Source organism: Delphinapterus leucas, chromosome 9 (genome assembly GCF_059928025.1).
Source record: "Delphinapterus leucas isolate spDelLeu-1000000601 "Yukka" chromosome 9, BTC_Dleu_Yukka2, whole genome shotgun sequence".
NCBI classification, from domain to species: Eukaryota; Metazoa; Chordata; class Mammalia; order Artiodactyla; family Monodontidae; genus Delphinapterus; species Delphinapterus leucas.
The window spans coordinates 69,164,551-69,182,455 of record NC_143137.1 but is presented as its reverse complement, the minus strand read 5'-3'; the positions used below and the strand labels follow the sequence as shown (position 1 = coordinate 69,182,455).

General features: G+C 38.8%; 1 protein-coding gene across 2 annotated transcripts in view; it reads right to left on the bottom strand.

Annotated features, from left to right (window-relative positions):
* Positions 1 to 359: 359 nt before the first annotated feature.
* The window catches only part of BZW2 (basic leucine zipper and W2 domains 2), a 58,081-nt gene continuing 40,535 nt past the window's right edge, over positions 360 to 17,905 (bottom strand). For both annotated transcript variants that reach the window (XM_022587515.3, XM_022587507.3), the window contains exons 7-12: positions 15,949 to 16,058; positions 11,244 to 11,414; positions 9,299 to 9,445; positions 8,029 to 8,167; positions 1,498 to 1,620; positions 360 to 819 (exon numbers count right to left, since the gene is read on the bottom strand). In XM_022587515.3, the coding sequence (XP_022443223.1) occupies positions 791 to 819; positions 1,498 to 1,620; positions 8,029 to 8,167; positions 9,299 to 9,445; positions 11,244 to 11,414; positions 15,949 to 16,058 (719 nt within the window). In that variant the 3' untranslated portion in view covers positions 360 to 790. The remainder of the gene's footprint in view (positions 820 to 1,497; positions 1,621 to 8,028; positions 8,168 to 9,298; positions 9,446 to 11,243; positions 11,415 to 15,948; positions 16,059 to 17,905) is intronic.

The window sequence follows — 17,905 nt, the reverse complement described above, 5'->3', positions numbered from 1 at the left end:
GAAGATCCCACATGCCGCGGAGCGGCTGGGCCCGTGAGCAATGGCCGCTGAGCCTGCGCGTCCGCAGCCTGTGCTCCGCAACGGGAGAGGCCACAACAGTGAGAGGCCCGCGTACCGCAAAAAAAAAAAAAAATCACTTCTTGGTATTACTGCTATCTGCCTGTATTTTGGGGTTGATTTCTATTTCACTACAAAGATAAGTGAAGTGTATTAGTTATGATGATAAAAGGAACAGAAGTGTTTTCATAGACAAGAACAATTCAGCATTTTGGATGGGAAAAAAAAGCCTAACACTGAAATGTCATCTGTGTAAGAAGTCAGGACAGTAAAGAAATAAAATCTCTGAAAATATAAGCCCAGATTTTTAAAAAGCCATTTATTTTAAAAAACTGTTTGTCAAATCACATACACGAGCAGATACACAACTACCAAAGTGGCCCTGTAATAGACACCAGTGGGGCATTCACCACACAGTACCTGAAAAATACAGCTAAAAAAGAGGAGTCTGTGGAGTATTTAATTTCAGACACCTACTGGACTCCCTGTTGAATGGCTTTAAGTTAGCATATAGTGAGTGAGAGGTAGAGTCCCAAGTATAATAGCTGATGCCTCAGGGCTCCATTTAAAAACAAAACAAAAACAAAAACCATTTCCCCCTCTGCACAAGGGAAGCCTATCCTATTTTTTTTTTCCTTTGTGAAAACAGAAGCCAAGTTTCTCTTCTCAAATGGTTCAGCATTCCCAGTAAGAGTGTTGTGTGGTGACCTAGGTATTGTGCTTCTTGAGCTGTCTAATTTTCTTCACCTTCAGATTCAGATTCTAGGAGAGAAGAAAGAAAAGTCAGGTCATTTCTTCTGAGACACCTTTAAATAAGGTCATGAAAGAATTTCTACTCTATCTCCCTCCCCCACTAAAAAAGACACTTCGCCTAGGCATCCATTTACTAGGTAAGAGTCATATATGAGGGCAGGCAGCAAACTTTTGCTCCTTTTTGCCTTTAAACGAAATTACCTTTCTAAAAATGCAACATGCTCAGAAATATTATTGGTGACTAAAACTATTTATATTTTTCTGGATCTGCAACTTTTCATGCTTAGTTGGATTAAGTCTCATCATTATTGTTCTTCCAACTTGTATTGCCATTTTAAATACCAGTCAACTGGTAAAGGTGCCATAAAAATCGATATAATCCCATAAAAGTGATTAAGCCGATGTATTTTTTTTCCTTTCACAGCTGCTGATTATTTCTTCCTCTTTGTCCCTTAAATTAGGAATAATTTAAGAGGTTTTGGTTTTGTTTTGTTTATCTTGCAGAAATTTTCATTGCCTTGATTCAGAAAGGAAGGCTAAGAGGTGGACAAAATGTCTGCTGTGGAACACACCTCAGAACTCTAGTTTTAGGAAGGCAAGAAGAATCTGTGGAGGGAGGAGCTATTTTGAATTACAGTGAGAAAGGATTTGCTAAATGGTCACCCGAGTTGTTAAATGGAATCATACCTTCTTCTGCGTTTTGTAACCACTCAACAAATTTCTTCATCTGGTCAAGAAAAACACTTTTGCCTTTGGCAACGTGTGCTTCTTTGTACCATTTCAATATCGCTTCTTCACTCAGCACATCAGCTGAAATTTCAAATCAAAGGTTTCAAAGCTACTACATACATGTCATGTTTTAAAGCAACTCCATGTCTTATAGTTTAATAGAAAGCAATCACTTCAAATATTAAAGCTCTTTTATAAAAGAAATTCGTATTGAAACTTATCAGAAGACAAGAACCAAGCTTATTTCCATACAGCGCAGTGCCCTGTGTATTTTAGTAGTTAGGGGAGTGATGGTGATGGGACTGGGACTTGAAAATCTCACAGTGCTAATTTGCTGGCAGGAAACTAGGTTATTTTGTAATTTTGCCAATGAATCATCAATTCCAGCCTTTCAGAACACTCTGTGTCCTGCCACCAACTGCAAACACATCTTGATTAAGCAGCAACCACAAATGACTGGTCTTTTAAGGGAATTTACTTTAGGAGGAAAAGAAAGCAAATGAAAAAAAATGCAGACAGGATGCAATAATAATGTTAATAATTAAACATAATGATGAGCTTCCTGGGTGTACCATGGGACCAATACACACATAATCCAAAGTTCTACATTACTCTATCGCTAAGTCCTAAATTTACTTCCCCACAGCACAATATCTAAATCACATGAGTAATGTTTTCCTTGTACACTGTTAGGAGAGAAACAAAAAGTGTTATCTATTAACTATTACCTAGAACTCTAAATTCCACAAATATTCCTTGATACCCTCAAGTTACCATTAATTTAGAATATTTAATGTTAAGAATAGAAAGGAGAATATGAAAAAAATAGCCTACAGACTTTGCCAATGTTCTAATGGGTTATCTTTTGGGATTCTGGTGTGGGAAATGAGATGGAAAACAGATAAAAAGGATTTATTATCGTCCCCAACGCCTTCCCAATCCATTGCAAATGCTGATAAATCATTCTAATGATGTTTTTGCAGTTAAAATATACCTTTAACTTATGAAAACAAGAGAAATGATTTGATACTGGTTTCATTCAAAACCTCAGTGATCTTTTCATAACAAAAACTTTGCTTTTTTAAAATGAATAATTGGCTCTTGGATTCAACTGAAGAGGTCAAATTGACTAAAAATGCACATGACTGGTTTTAGAAAATATAAAGTTTGTTTTATTTTGGTCATTAAATACACTACATTTTGCAAAGGAAGAAGGAAGTCTAGATTTATTCATATATAAGGACTAGACATAAAAATTATAACCAGGAGCCCTAAGGAATTACTCTTAGCTTCTAGTCTTTTAGTTTCTTGTGCTTCCAGCTCCACACTCCCCACTCACAATGATGAAAGAATTCTCCTACCTCTTGCCATCAAAGTCCGGTTTTCATACCAATGAGGAGGAGATGCTTTACCGCTCAAGGAAGTGACCTGTTACTGGGTAAGATGGCTTTGCAGAAACCTTTCAGGAATGCTAATTAGCTCAAACATGGATTTTTAAAGTCCCTTTTATATAATTTGTTTTTATGACATCTTTACAATGCCTGTGATTTAGACCAATAATTTCCAAACTGTTTTGATCACGCTCCCCTATCAGTAAGACAATTTTGAGTGTGTACACACAATGTATGTGTATTTTTTGTTTTATAAATTATATGCATGTACTATATAACTGCTATTGTTAATGTTATAAAACGAAACATAGAATTAAACATGTAAAGAGAAATTCTCTTTTTTCTCCTCGCCTTAATGAATCATGTTATGACACAATGTACAGGTTGGAAAGGCAACGGAGAGTGTAGTTTAGCGATACTCTTTGTCTCAGGTTTTCCTTCTGAAGGCTGAGAGCTCATTCTCTGAAGGTTGAGAGTTTTATTGCTCCACAGAGGCCGAAAGAGGCCATGCAACCACTAGAATCCTTGTCAGTGACTGTGCTTGTGAAAAGGACAGTACATGACAGGTAAAACTTATAGGATGTCTCATCCACTGAAAATCAGACAAACTTGTGCAGAGCTGAGTTCTTAGAAGAAGCTAATTTAGTAATAAACACCTGCTGCAAGACCAAATTTCTAGTCCCAGGGGAATAAAATAATAAAGAAGGGACATAAGCACCTACACAGGGCGACTTTGCGGCAAAGCACGAACACCAAAAAGAAAGTCAACTTTTGTGTAGAGAAAAGTCTCATCTAAAAAGGAAGGAACTCCTTGACAAATGAAGAAGAGAGAGAACTTTTTTTCCCACTAAGGAAAAGTAGGGAGAGGAGTTCATTATAACTGGGATATGAAGATGACAAAGTGTTGGGATCTCCCACAATGTATACTAGGAATACGGAGGATCAGTAAAAGTACAGCAAGAAAGGAAGACATTCTACAATTGCACAGAACCCCCTCACATTACAGTACACTTCTCTCCCCTCGATGTGGCCAACTTCTTCATCATCTCTGGTGAAATACTTGTGTCCCTTGAGAGCCTTCCTTTTTCCTTCTCCAAGTTAGCTTCAGCTCTGAGTTAGGGGCCCCTCCTCTAACATCCTTTCACTCTTCATCAGCATCTATCTGTACGAGCCTTATTTTAGCCACTGACAGGGTGATTTATGATCCTTGATTTTCTTCTACACTCTGAAATCTAGGAAGTCAAGTGCTATTTTGTTCAGCATCTCATTCCCAGCATTTAATAACATAAGACTTGCCATCTAGTTTGCATTCAATAAATGTATAATGTACAAATCGATGAACTTGATGAGAAAAACTAAATATGTCTCAATGTGTAGAGTTATAATTCAAAATTTGGGTTTTCATGAGGGTCAAAGAGACAATATTGTAAAAGTGGTTTGAGAACTGCAAAGTTTTAGGTAGCGTTAGTTATTTAAATATTTAAGTTGAAAAGTGTGTCACTTGGAACTTAGAAAATTCAGTACTTTTTATTAGCAGTGGCACATAGGGACACAAGTCAAAAATAATTTACCTTAAGAAAGTTGGCACTGTATGATGAGAAGGCAAATAACCTTTTTTTTTAGAACAAGAATAAGAAACTTCTGTTAGAAAAATGTGCGTGAGGAACAGAATTTAACCTAAGAAATATCTGCAAACAATAAAAGCCATGATAGAGATACTAATGGTACCTGAGAAGGTAGTTATATATTTTTCAGACCTACATGCTGAGACTATGGTACTTAGCTTCAGGAAGAAAGAAAATTATTTTAGAAAGTGAATAATGTGATATTTAAAAAGTAGTGATGAATTTACTATTTTTCCTACTGCCTTAGAAATATAAAAATCTAGATTTTAGTACAAAAAGTAAATCTTCACTGAGTGACCAATCACCACTTTCTCCTTTCATTGCCGAAAAGCATTATTATTTAAAGTTTATTCACTTTTATTCCACTGTTTTTTATATAAAACATCTAAAAATACTTTAATAATATCATTCATTTAAGTAATTAGGTTTTCAAAGGGGACATGAGGAATCATACCCTCATGTTTCTGTTATCCTCAAGTTCTGGAAATACAGTAAGGTGGGTGTATGTAATAGAGACTTAAAATGGGAAAGAAGAAATGATTTCCATTACATTTTTGAAAACCTGCTTGAAAGCAAAATGTCAAGGGATCCACATCACTAGATAAAAGAAACAAAGACACTATTTGATATTTGTAAAATGTATATGTGTGTATGGAATTAATGATAAGTATAATCTTAACCATGTTACCATGGTTCATGGGATTTGTCACTTCTCACATCCGATACCCTTTAGACCAGTGGTCCCGGATGAACAGTCACAGCATCACCTGGAAATCTGTTAAAACGCAAATTTGCGGGCCCAATGCTGTACCCACTGAATCAGAATCCCTGGGGAATCTGTTTTAACAAGCACTCCAGGTGAGTCACGTGCACACGAGCACTGGGAAAGGAGTGCTTTCATACATGCTGTCCTCAAGCCTTCCTAGGCATATGAAATACACAACAAGAGCACCCAAATCCTCATAAAAACAAATGAAATATATGTCTCCAGGTGCACAAGTGTTTGTTGGATGAAATAAGGTCAAAGTAAAAACTACTATTCAAAAAGGAAGGTAAACACAGTAACTCTCCTAACAGTAGTATGGAACAATCATTCCTTGGGGATTCCATGTTCTCAAGAGCAATTATTTTACTAAAAAAAAAGCAGCCTGTATGTATAATTTTGTGGAAAATTATGAAATTACCTAGAAAATGACATTTAGTTTTAACTTTTCAGTGATATAGTTTAGGTTTCCATTTGTAAAAGCTTCCTGATTTCATTTCCAAATAACTGAGCCAGAATAAAACTGTTATTGACACTTATCCCCCTGTGTTCCCTTGGGCCTGCTCATACTTGCCACAGACCTTACTAACTGAAACAATCTATTTAAAAAAGCTGACTACCTAGTTAATCAATGGCCTAAGGAAGAGCTAATGCCTCTTCTTTTTACTTCTCAGGGCCCACTGCTTGGTTATTTTATAATTTCAGGTCACTGTTTCTTAGCATTTGGGGCTGAAGAATAGGAAATAAAGCAATCAGTTTTGCTAGCTGTTCATAGTTGTTATAAAAAGTTTAATGGGGAAGGATGTTGGCATTCATTAATGGTTAAAATGAGAAATTTGAAGAATAGGATTTTGATAGTTTATATACCACTTAAATGCCTTTACTGATAAAAAGTAGTTTATTTTTTGTTGTTTTGAATTAAGTATAATAATGAAATGAGGTATTGCTGCAGACGAGGCTCAAACAACTACATCTCAGTTAAAAACAAGGATTTAGGGCTTCCCTGGTGGCACAGTGGTTGAGAGTCCGCCTGCCGATGCAGCGGACACGGGTGCGGGCCCCGGTCCGGGAAGATCCCACATGCCACGGAGCGGCTGGGCCCGTGAGCCATGGCCGCTGAGCCTGCGCGTCCGGAGCCTGTGCTCCGCAACGGGAGAGGCCACAACAGTGAGAGGCCCGCGTACTGCAAAAAAAACCCCAAAAAACAAGGATTTGGTAAGAGACACTGTTTGGTTGGGTTGGCTATTAAACAACAAGAAAGGAAATTATGTGTTTAGGCAGCTAGTTTATAAACAATTTGCTTTTCTGTAGTGGAAAATATTGACCACTCATGAAGCAAATGTGAAACCTATCTCACAGGCCTCTCTACCAGTTTAACGTGGGGCCAGGTGTGGCCGGTGTGGACAGAATGGCCACTGGCTGCGGGGGGCTGCTCCTCTTTCTTGGCTCCTGGGTACCACAGGTGGGTTGGCCATAGAACCTGCAGGTTTGGTTCTGATGGGTCACCTAGACTTAAGACATTGCTATCTCATGACCCTGGGTATCATTTAAGCCCTAGTTTTAGGACATTGCTATCTCATGACCACATCCAAGAGGGCCAATTCAGATCTGGCCACAGAAAAACACCTATTACTGAATTTCAAATGGGACTTGGCAGTCATCACAGTCTCCCACTGATATGGAAATTGTGCCAAATACCTTAGTGCTGAGAAAGCAAAAGATCGCCCAAACCCTTGTGGGCAAGACGTATGCATTTGAAGAATCTGGACAGCCAGTTAAAACTCTTTGTGAAATGCTATTAAACGTTTTAAAAATAGCTAGTAATCAGTAATGTAAAATTTTTACATTCCAAATGCCCAACTTGTCATTCAAGATAGACAAATTTAAGAACACATCAAAAAGAAAAGAAACACTTGGTTGGTATTAATTTATACTTTAGCCTTTTCTGTGTTATGCCATTTAAGATAGCAGTAACTTCTAATTAACATTTTATAATGTTCAAAACGTCTCGTTTCTTAAGTGTTCCTTTCCCCCCCGCCTCATAAAACTACAAACACCTAGACCAAAGAAGAGTCCAGGATCATTTTCTTCATATACTATAGGTATAGAGATTGAGATCAGTTAAAACCCTAATAGCATTCATTTTTAATAAACTGGCTGTGCCAGTTGTCATAGCAACCTAATCCTTATAAATACAATAACAAGACAGTAAATGTGAAGTTCTAAAAATAGCCATTTCCTTGGAAAACAGGAGAATGGCTGGGCCAAATAACTAAAATGCAAAGTGAAAAGCTAGTTATTTCAGTAATTTTAAAGTCAGCTTTATGGCATCTGAAAAGGCATGAACATACTATATGTAACCATTTGGTAATCACCGTTGTTATAGCTAATCCTTACAATGCAAAAACAGACCTTATTTTTTGTAATTACAGTCTTTTTCACCATCCCCCCCCACCAAAATTATTAGTTCATCACCAGTCTTCTAGCAATTTCCACCAGTGACAAGTGTACAGGGGCCTAATCAGGCTGGTTCCTGAGGCCACGCATGTCTACGGTGTTTGCATCTTCTCTCTCTACATAATATGGCTGCATGACTAAAACTCAAAGACTATCATTAACGTATATCCCCCTCGCCTCACCCCCTACTCTGTCCCTCGAAAAGCTTCAACAAAACATAGAAACATAGTGGCAGGACGACATAGATACACACCTTTATAAAAAAGAACCACGATCTTCTGAAAGGCTTTCATGAAATGGATGTTGTCATAACAGTACTCTTGCACCTTCTGGAGGAGGATCAGCTCTGACTGGCCTTGGGAGCTGAACACAGCCAGGAGTGGAGCGTATTGCTGGAACAGAAGTGGGGAGTAAAACCATTTCCTCTCGTGAGAGGTGCAGGGCTGACACCACTTGAATCATAACAATAATCTGGAGGTTTGCTTAGAAAATCTTCACTTTGAGGATTATCTTATTCTAATATTGTGACCAATCAAAATGAATTTTTTACCCCTGCAACTTATCAGATTTCTCTCACTGTACCCACTAAAAGAAACCAAATATGAAATTCTGACTATATTAAAGATAACTGCTATGCTACTGTGTCTGTCTAATGGGTCCTGTGAAAATAAGACAGAGTTCCTAAGTTCCAAAGGCTCCCAGGGCTGCTGTGACCCCTCCATCACTGAAGTGTGGCTCTGCCACTGGAAGAGTGGGTGTCTCCTTCCTAAACATCCGACCCTCCACATGTCATCTTTATGGGTTTGTTCATACTGTTCCCTTCGTCCCAAATGACCTTGGCTTCCAGTTGTTGATGTTTGGCTATTGTTTTCTCTAAGACCTACTCAGCTCAACACTTAACTCCTCCTCTGAGCCTTCCCTGGTCAACTTAATCTGCATAGGCTACTCACTGCTCTGTCTTCCTAAATACTGAGAGTTATCTGAATTTACATCCTACCTAGTTTAAACTAGGTACCTGTTGATTTCCCAATTCAAGTGTAAACTCTGAAGGCAGGCTCTAAGTCTCCCACTTGTCTTAAGACACTTTTATAGGGAGAGGACAATAAAAGCAAAAACATATGTATCTCCCCACAAAAATATACAATTTACACAATCGGTTGATTTCTTCCACCACTCAGTTTTCAAATTCTAATGTCAGCTTGTAGTTTACTTAAAAATACTCATTAAGAATTTTTATCATGTAGAAGGAGAACCCATAGTTCGACTATATTTCCCTTTAAATATTGAATATATGACTATTCTGTGGATTTTCTGACATTGTTTTTAGTAAGAACTTACCCTTAGGTATTTCATAAGCTCTTACATCTGAAACATTTTAGGTAGTGGCAAATTTGAAAAGAAAAACACTAGGAAGTACGTGTTTGGACTGAGTGTGGGCGAATTATGACTAGAACCCATCTATCACATTGTTAAGAGCTGCAGTTGGCTTGCAGCCAAGACTGTGCCTTGTTGGGACCCAGTACCTTCAGATGCTTGAGGGCTTGCTCGGCAACGAGCTCTTCCTTCTTGTTCCATTCCACAGCGTTCATTATACAGGTCCACAGCAGTCCAATCACTGCTGTTTCTGGAAGATCATTCCTCTTCATTTCTTCTTTAACATAGAGCACCACCTAAATTTCACCAAAAAAGGAGTCAGAGAGTAACAGACAGATGGGGAGTTCCCCTCTCACTGTGCCCGATCAGTAAAAGGTTAGGGGCAGACAAATATTCTGCTCAGTTCCTCCCTTCCTGGCATATACTCTCCAGTTACGAGAGGCAGGAAAAACACAATGATTTGTTCTCAAAGCAGATTTATTTTTAGTCCCCAAATTAATAGGCTTATCTCTGGCCAGGAGGTGCTGGATAATAGAAAATAAAAAAAGAGAATCGTGGTTTCTTAGGGGCTATTCTCTTACAGGCAGGAACCCCTTTGAGTAAAGCAGGGCCAAGATTATTTAAGCCAGTTTGACTTTCTGGGGTTTGAAGAAGGCAACAGAGCTGTGAATTTTTACTTCCGATCCTTAACTTTAAACCTCTTGAAAAATGTCTTGGGCTTGTACAAGGCATTCTCTGCAATTCACTCTTTAATTATCGCTTTTGATGATCCTCGTGCCTCATGTAAATAAACTGTGAAGTGCAAAGACTTTACATATGATACATATCAAAGCAGCAACCCTCAGCAGGCTATTTTCCCTTCAGAATTACTTTTAAATGTGCAAATGTATCCTAAAACCTGATCGTATGGAATAAAATCTGCCTAACAGTGTATCTTATGTTAAACTTGTTTGGAAAAATCTTTCTCCTTTTGAATAGAATCACAAATAGAGATGAGGGCCTCAGAAGTGATTAAAAACCATAGTGTCAATATATCTCACGTGTACTACTTTGTGAGTAGTACAGCTATTTTTCTCCCTTCCTTTTTTTTAATGAAAATACGTTGCTTTCTTTCCTGCTGGCCTGGGGTACAGAGGGGTCAGCTGTGGGTTAAGCAGCCTTTGAGAACCGAAGGAACTGGGAAGTCCTAGTCCCCCAGCTGCAAAGAAAGGTGGCATCTCTGCACCTAAAGGTATCGCAGTGTTATTTGGTTTGCTTTTTTTTCCCCATGTTAAATCATGTTCAAGTTCTTTGCTTGGAGAAAGATTACTGAATATATTGCTGACCTTAATGCCATGAGACTTAGGACCAACACCTCCACCTGCTGGACAGCATCAGTCTGGAATTCTCCAGCCTTAAACCGCAAAAGGTATCTTGCAAGGCTGTGAGCACGCAGGATAGCGAGGATTTGGGACTTGGGAGTAAGTGGCAAAAGGAAAGGACTCTTTATGCAATTTTTGAATTATCATGTAAAAGTTTTTAAAGTTCAAATAGGAAGTTTTCTTCAGGCAGGACTTTAAAAAAAAAAAGATACAATCATAGCCGCATGAAAGATAGCTATACAAAAAGGTAGTATTTATGTTATGTGAATACGCGACTATTATGAGTGGGATCCAATGAGCCACTGGTCCAACTGGTCTTTACCCATGATATGACTGCAAAATCACCCCTTTTTTGTCTTAAAATTAAAACCTATATATATTAACCCAATACTTAACCATATTATGTAATCTGCAATAAAATGGGAAAACCACCATAAATCGAGGTATACTGCTAGTGGAGAGTAAATCTATTCAACAGATGAAATTTTGACAACCATAGCAACCTGGTAAATAAGGCACTTGTGTGGAAATACTCATTATTTTCCGGAACATCCTGGAGGAGTCTGAATCAATACTTTGAAAGCGAGCTCATTTAAATGGTATGAAAAGGGCCTCGAGTTCATAGCAATAAACAAAGGGAGGTCTCCTTAAGGGAGGTCAAGCTTGTGCTGCACAGGCTACGTCATCCCTCTCGCTGAACGGGTTTGCAGCGATGTCAGTCCATGGTCCCCACCTCCTTGATCGGGCATTCCTGAGAAAGACGCTCCTGGAGCTCCTTCTGCAGCTCCTTCCTGGTGCCCAGGGACTGCTGGACTCGGAGGAAGTCAGAGAGCTCCTTAAGACCTGCGTCAGTGAAGTACTGAGCAAAGTGATCCACGCTCTGTCTGTTAACTGGAAAGAGCTCCTGGGAGAGAAAAGAAGAGAGACTGTTATACAACATGCCATTCACATTTCAGCAAGCGTAAAGAACAACATTTTCATATTAAGAGAACACTTAGAATATCTCATATTTGGAAGAAAAGGAGAAGGATGAGTTTTTCAAAAGAATAAATCTCGGATATATTTCTTGAGCATCTGCTAAGGTACCTTCCAAAATTAGGCAATTTGACAAAGAAAGAGAATAAAAAATGCTAAGCAACTTACATAAACTAGTTGCACTCATTTGGCACTGCTATTTACTTTTTCTTTTACTTTAATCAAAGTGCAGCACGTACAAAAACAGAGCTAAATTTGCTAAATTAAGTACCAATAAGATGATAACCCTGAATAACGTTGGGATTATTTTAAACCGACTAGAAAAAAATGAAATCATTAACCACACTCTTTCCTTAACTATGAGTTAACAGACCAAAGCCAGTTTTAGTAATGCTGAAATGATCTGAGATAATATGAGGAAAACAACATTGACTATTATCATCTCAAGGACCTCTATTCAGCATTTCATGAAGGAAAATGCTGCTATTATTCTAAAATAACAGCTCAGAGCTAAAGGGAATTTTTGTTGTATCTCTTAACGATGGTGGCTCTAAATTAAGTTCATGGCGAGATCTAATCTAAATCCGCCCTACTGTCTCTTCAGTTCATTACATAATTCTGTTGGAAATTTTTTAAAAGAGCAGCACACCATGGCTGCTCTCATATTCTCACCTCACTTCCATTTCACCTTACACAGCTCGGCAGAGTCTCAGGAACACTTAGTCATGTTCTAACCCTGTGTGACGCCAACACCCAACTAAGAAAGGAAGGCAATTTTCAAAGCTCTCACATTTTTCAGACTGCTGCAGAGTCTATAAAATAGATCCAAACTTTTATGATGGTGAGATTTGCATATATAGATGGCCAATGGCTACGTGGCTTCAATAAAAATCTCAGAAGAAAGATCTGCAACGAGTTTGCCACCAAGCATAGGGACATAGCCAGATGGCTTCTGTCATGACTCAAATTTCAATATTCTCTGTACCATCATCCCATAATTTGCCTTGTTGAGTCATCAGTTTCAAAATGTCAGAACAGAGTTGGTGGGAGCAGCTATCAAACACACATTCATGTTAAAGCAAACATTTCATACCTGACTGAAATGTTGTCACTGATATTTATTCTACCATTCAAGAGGCCTTTCAAATTTTGGGGGGCAGGGAACTAGTTTAATTTTGAGTTTCTTCTATGAATCAAGAGGTCGTGGGCATTTTACTCATAATTGTAAAAAGTAGAAATTTTTCGACAAAAATAAACTAAGTCTCAACAAGGCTAAGCAGCTTGACCCAAATTATGCAGCCAGAAATATTTAAGGGCATAGCTGTGTGACCCCAAAGGCAATAACTACTCTGTTACTCGTGCCAGCATTCAATACTCAAATTAGGGAGAATGTGACTGCAAATTCTGATGGAAAGTTATGTTCAGAGTAAGACATCATCAAACATGTTACTAGTGGTTTTTTATTTATTTTTATGAACTATAACCACAGTCCTTATGAATGATACATAACATCTTAAAAATTATTATTCAGATTAAACTGAGCTAAAATCAGTATAAATCATGTCATGACCTTTACTAACTTGGAACATAGTTTGCATTTGTTACAAAAATCCTACCCAGGGCTTCCCTGGTGGCGCAGTGGTTGAGAGTCCGCCTGCCGATGCAGGGGACACGGGTTCGTGCCCAGGTCCGGGAGGATCCCACATGCCGCGAAGCGGCTGGGCCCGTGAGCCATGGCCGCTGAGGCTGCACGTCCGGAGCCTGTGCTCCGCAACGGGAGAGGCCACAACAGTGAGAGGCCCGCGTACTGCAAAAAAAAAAAAAAATCCTACCCAGGTAAAAACCTTTATCACCTCATCCCTAGATTAAGGTCTCCCTACTTCTGCCCTTCCTCCTGAATCTGCTCCCAATGCAACAGCCAGAGAGATCCTGTTAAGACCCCGAAATCACATTATGCACGTTTTGCAGAGACTTTTCCAAAAAACTTCTCACCTTACTCAGAATAAAAGCCGAAGTTCTCAGATGATAGGGGACCTGCTATGACTCTGACCTGATCTCCTACATTTTTGCTCTTACTAATTACCCTCTCTTTCTTGCTGTCCCCAACATGCCACGCCTCAGAGCCTTTGCATTTTCTGCTGCCTTTGCCTGGAATACTCTTCCTGGAGATATCTAAATAGATCGCTTCTTCACACAAACGTCACCTTATCAGAGAGGCCTTCTCATACCACACTGACACTCCTCAGTGCTTCCCTATTTAGTTTTTCTCTCGGAGCACTCTTCACTTTTTATTATACCATGTATTATTTTAATTGTTTATTTAGTTTATTGCCTGTCCCCCTGAAACAGAATGTAAGCCCCATAAAGGCACAGGTTGTCTGCTTGATTTCTTTCAATATCTTCAGCTCCTAGAAAAGTTTCTAGCCAATGTCTTGATCATTGTTCCCTTTTCCAGGGATGGGGGCATGATATCAGGCAGGCATGGTTCTAAGGCACAGCCACCCTGTCCTCATGGAGTTTCTGGTAGAAACTGCTACCTATGCTTTTCATGTTCAAAACATATGTAGACAAAGAAACCTAGTAAGAACAGTTAAATGATATGTATTTTTCAAAAAGGAAATACATTAAAATTTTTTTAATGAAGTAACCTAATTAAGTTAACCAAGCTCTGCCTATTGGCATCTTTAAGGAACCATGCTTTAAGAAATAACTGAGTCTTTTGTGGTTAAGTTGTAATTGTATCTTTGTTCCTAATAATTCACCCCCCACCCCTCTCCCTTAAACAAGTATTCAGTGAAGACCCTCCTTGCTGTATCTGTCTTCACAGGTGGAGAAGTAGCCCATGAGTGGACTAAATCTTCCTACCCCACACCAGGCTTCTCCGTGACTTCTTTTGACGAAAGAAGGTGAGCTTTTAAAGCACCGGAATGTCTCCCTTCAGTCACCTGTGTTCCTGTCCTCTGCCATGAGGACAGAATAGCCCAGATGTGAGCTGCTCCTTCAGCCTGGGATCCAGAATGAAAGGGCTGGGGCCTTGCCAAGATACAGCTAATCCACAGACTCAGGGACACGAATGTATTCCTTCATATGAACTTCCACCCACATCAGCAACCTATTCACTTGTCTTCTGTGGCTTCTATATACCCTTCATTGCTAGAGAGTAGGCTCCATGAAGGCAGGAAACATTTCTGTCCTGTCTCTACTGGCTCCACAGCTTCTAGGACTGTGCCTGGCACAGAGCAGGCCCTTAATAAATATAAGTTAGGGCTTCCCTGGTGGCGCAGTGGTTGAAAGTCTGCCTGCCAATGCAGGGGACATGGGTTCGTGCCCCGGTCCAGGAAGATCCCACATGCCGCGGAGCGGCTGGGCCCGTGAGCCATGGCCGCTGAGCCTGCGCATCCGGAGCCTGTGCTCCGCAACGGGAGAGGCCACAACAGTGAGAGGCCCGCGTACCACAAAAAAAAAATATATATATACATATATAAGTTAAATGAAAAGTATTATTAGTGGCAGAAATTAACAAGAATCTGGACTTAATTTTTCTTCTTTATCATATTCTAAAGACTTCCAAGACCCAAATAGGGCTATTTTAGGTAAACCTCAAGAGATAAAGGAATTTTAAGTCATGAAAATACAAGAGTTTACAATGAGCCAGATTTGGAATTATCCCATGAATCAACACCCTTGCACAGAACACAATGGAAGAGAAAACAGATAACTAACTAGGTAAAGAGAAGATGGCAAGCATGTCTTGCAATTTTAGACTTTGTCCTAAAATTTTAAAAGCAATTTCACTTGAAGCAATCTCTGTCATCTGCACAGCTGTTGCTTCTGGCAGAAAGAAATTATAGGGAGCAGATAGGAATTATGAGGACAAAATATTTTTCTTTTCTTTGAAAAATACAAAGAGAAGTAAAAATATAATCAAGCAATCATGATACTGGGAGCTTCAAATTACTACTATTAACTTGTTAGCTTTCTTAAATATCTAAGTATTTCCAAGGAATCTTAGTATAAACAAGGAATCTTCTTTAACCTTTTATTTTGTTAACAAACTAACGTGTATTAGAGGTCAGTGTCATTCACCTACGACCCAAGATAATCACAAATGTCTAATTAGGTGGGATCGATGTGACTTTAAATTTCATATTAAAACTTTACATTTCTATAGTTATTAGCTGCAAAAGAGTTAATTCTGATAAATGTTATCACTACGTCAACAAACTTCTAAATTTGAAAGTCTCTGTACTCCCTATGACTCTTTAATTTTATCATTCCATTTATTTATGCAACAAAGATTAAACTGGAATTAGCTTCTATCTGCCAACAACACAGAAATAAAAAGAACCATGTTCCAATTCGACATAGACTCGGGCATTTCATTTATGTATTACATACATCACAATTGACAGAGCCAAGGCAGAAGCACGAAACAAACAACCCTTCGCCCAAACAACACTTACAAGTAGCCTCTTGTCTAAGTTGGCTTTTCTCAAAGAGGAGGTAACAGAGTTGGCATCTTTTTCTGCCATCCATGCTTTAAAAAGCTTGACAGCAAATGAGGCTGCAATGCCTGTTAAAAAAAAAAAAAAAGAGTAAACCTTTTATAACAAAAACCACTTGTGATGATGTACAAGGCAACATTTCCCATTGGGCGTCCTGAAATGACTAAATAACTCAAAGACTTGATTTGGCACAAAGGAAAAATGGAAAGCTCTCTAGGCACTGTACTATTCATTACTCAAGGAAATATTTTCATAAGAAGGGAAAAAAAAATGTTAAAGTACTTTTCAAAGTTGGACTCCCTAATTCCAACCTGTTATAACTGTAAATTTATTTATTTTTACCTTGGTCAAAACCAGATTCAAAGCCAAGGATCTTCTAGTGTTTTGCCTCTATTTCACCCCGTGGTTCACCAGTATCTCATATTTTTAACTGTGATCCTGAGGTACACCAAATAAATCGCAAGCCATAAAACTGAAATGTCAACGTGTCAACTAATTTGCTGATAAATAATACCAGTGAAAGAACATCAATAGTGACCGGTATAAATAAATAAAGCTATAGATGAACATGCATCATTTACTTCACAGTTTTGCTTTTTGTAAAAAGCATTTTAAAATATTCACGAGTTAAGGTATGAAAATGTCAGTGCTGTTTTAAGCTGAAATCTTTTCTGGATATTTTAAAAGAGATTTTAAAAATAGCTATGTTGGGCTTCCCTGGTGGCGCAGTGGTTGAGGGTCCGCCTGCCGATGCAGGGGACACGGGTTCGTGCCCCGGTCCGGGAGGATCCCACATGCCGCGGAGCGGCTGGGCCCGTGAGCCATGGCCGCTGAGCCTGCGCATCCGGAGCCTGTGTTCCACAGCGGGAGAGCCCACAACAGTGAGAGGCCCGCGAACAGCAAAAAAAAAAAAAAAAATAGCTATGTTAATCAGGAATCTACTCAATTACATACCCATATTTATAATAAGATTTATTTCCAATATAAATAATCAGATAACTAATAGCTTTTCTGTGAACACTCCAGATTTCTAAATTAATGTTGCATTTGTTCAATGAAGAGTTAAGGAGTAGTTGAAATATTAAACCGATTTTTCTGAGTTGAAGGCTTCAGTATCGTTGATGGTCTAAGCAGTGTCTATTCTCCTTTCCTCTTTCCTAAGAGAGTTCCCATGTTGCTCAGGCCAGGTGACTTCCATCTAATTAGTCTAAGCCCTGGCACCACCTTCTTCTGCAATGATTAGCCTAGTGATCTAAGTTGTTGGCCATAGCATCCCCCAACAATTACTACTGGGTGGGTCATGTGGCCAATTTCAGCCAATCAGCTGAAGGCAAGATAAATTATCCTATGTTCAGAAGTGCTCTTCCACTGAACCTGAATGAAGAAGCCTGTGCCATAACTGGACTAGCAGACTTCTTTCAAAGGCTAAGGAGTCCACCCTTGGAATGAAGTCAATGCTATGGTAATGGGGGAAAATGCCTGAGTCCTGAGTGATATTGCTGTTCACCCTGAAGTCTGCTCTGCTTTTATATTTATTGTTACATAAGAAATAAATGCCCTTGGTGGGGCTGGGTGGGGGGAATAACTTAGGAGGTTGGAATTAACATATACATACTACGATATATAAAATAGATAACAAACAAGGACATACTGTATAGCACAGTGAACTATACTCAGTATTTTATAGTAACCTATAAGGGAAAAGAATCTGAAACAGAATGTATGTATGTGTGTGTGTGTGTATAACTGAATCACTCTGCTATACATCTGAAACTAACACAGCATTGTAAATCAACTATACTGCAAAAAAAAAAAAGTTAAAAAAAAAGAAAGAAAGAAAAAAAGAAATGCCCTTGTATACAAATTTGAGTCCTGCCTTCCAGTTACTTGCTGGTAAACAAATTCAATTGAGATA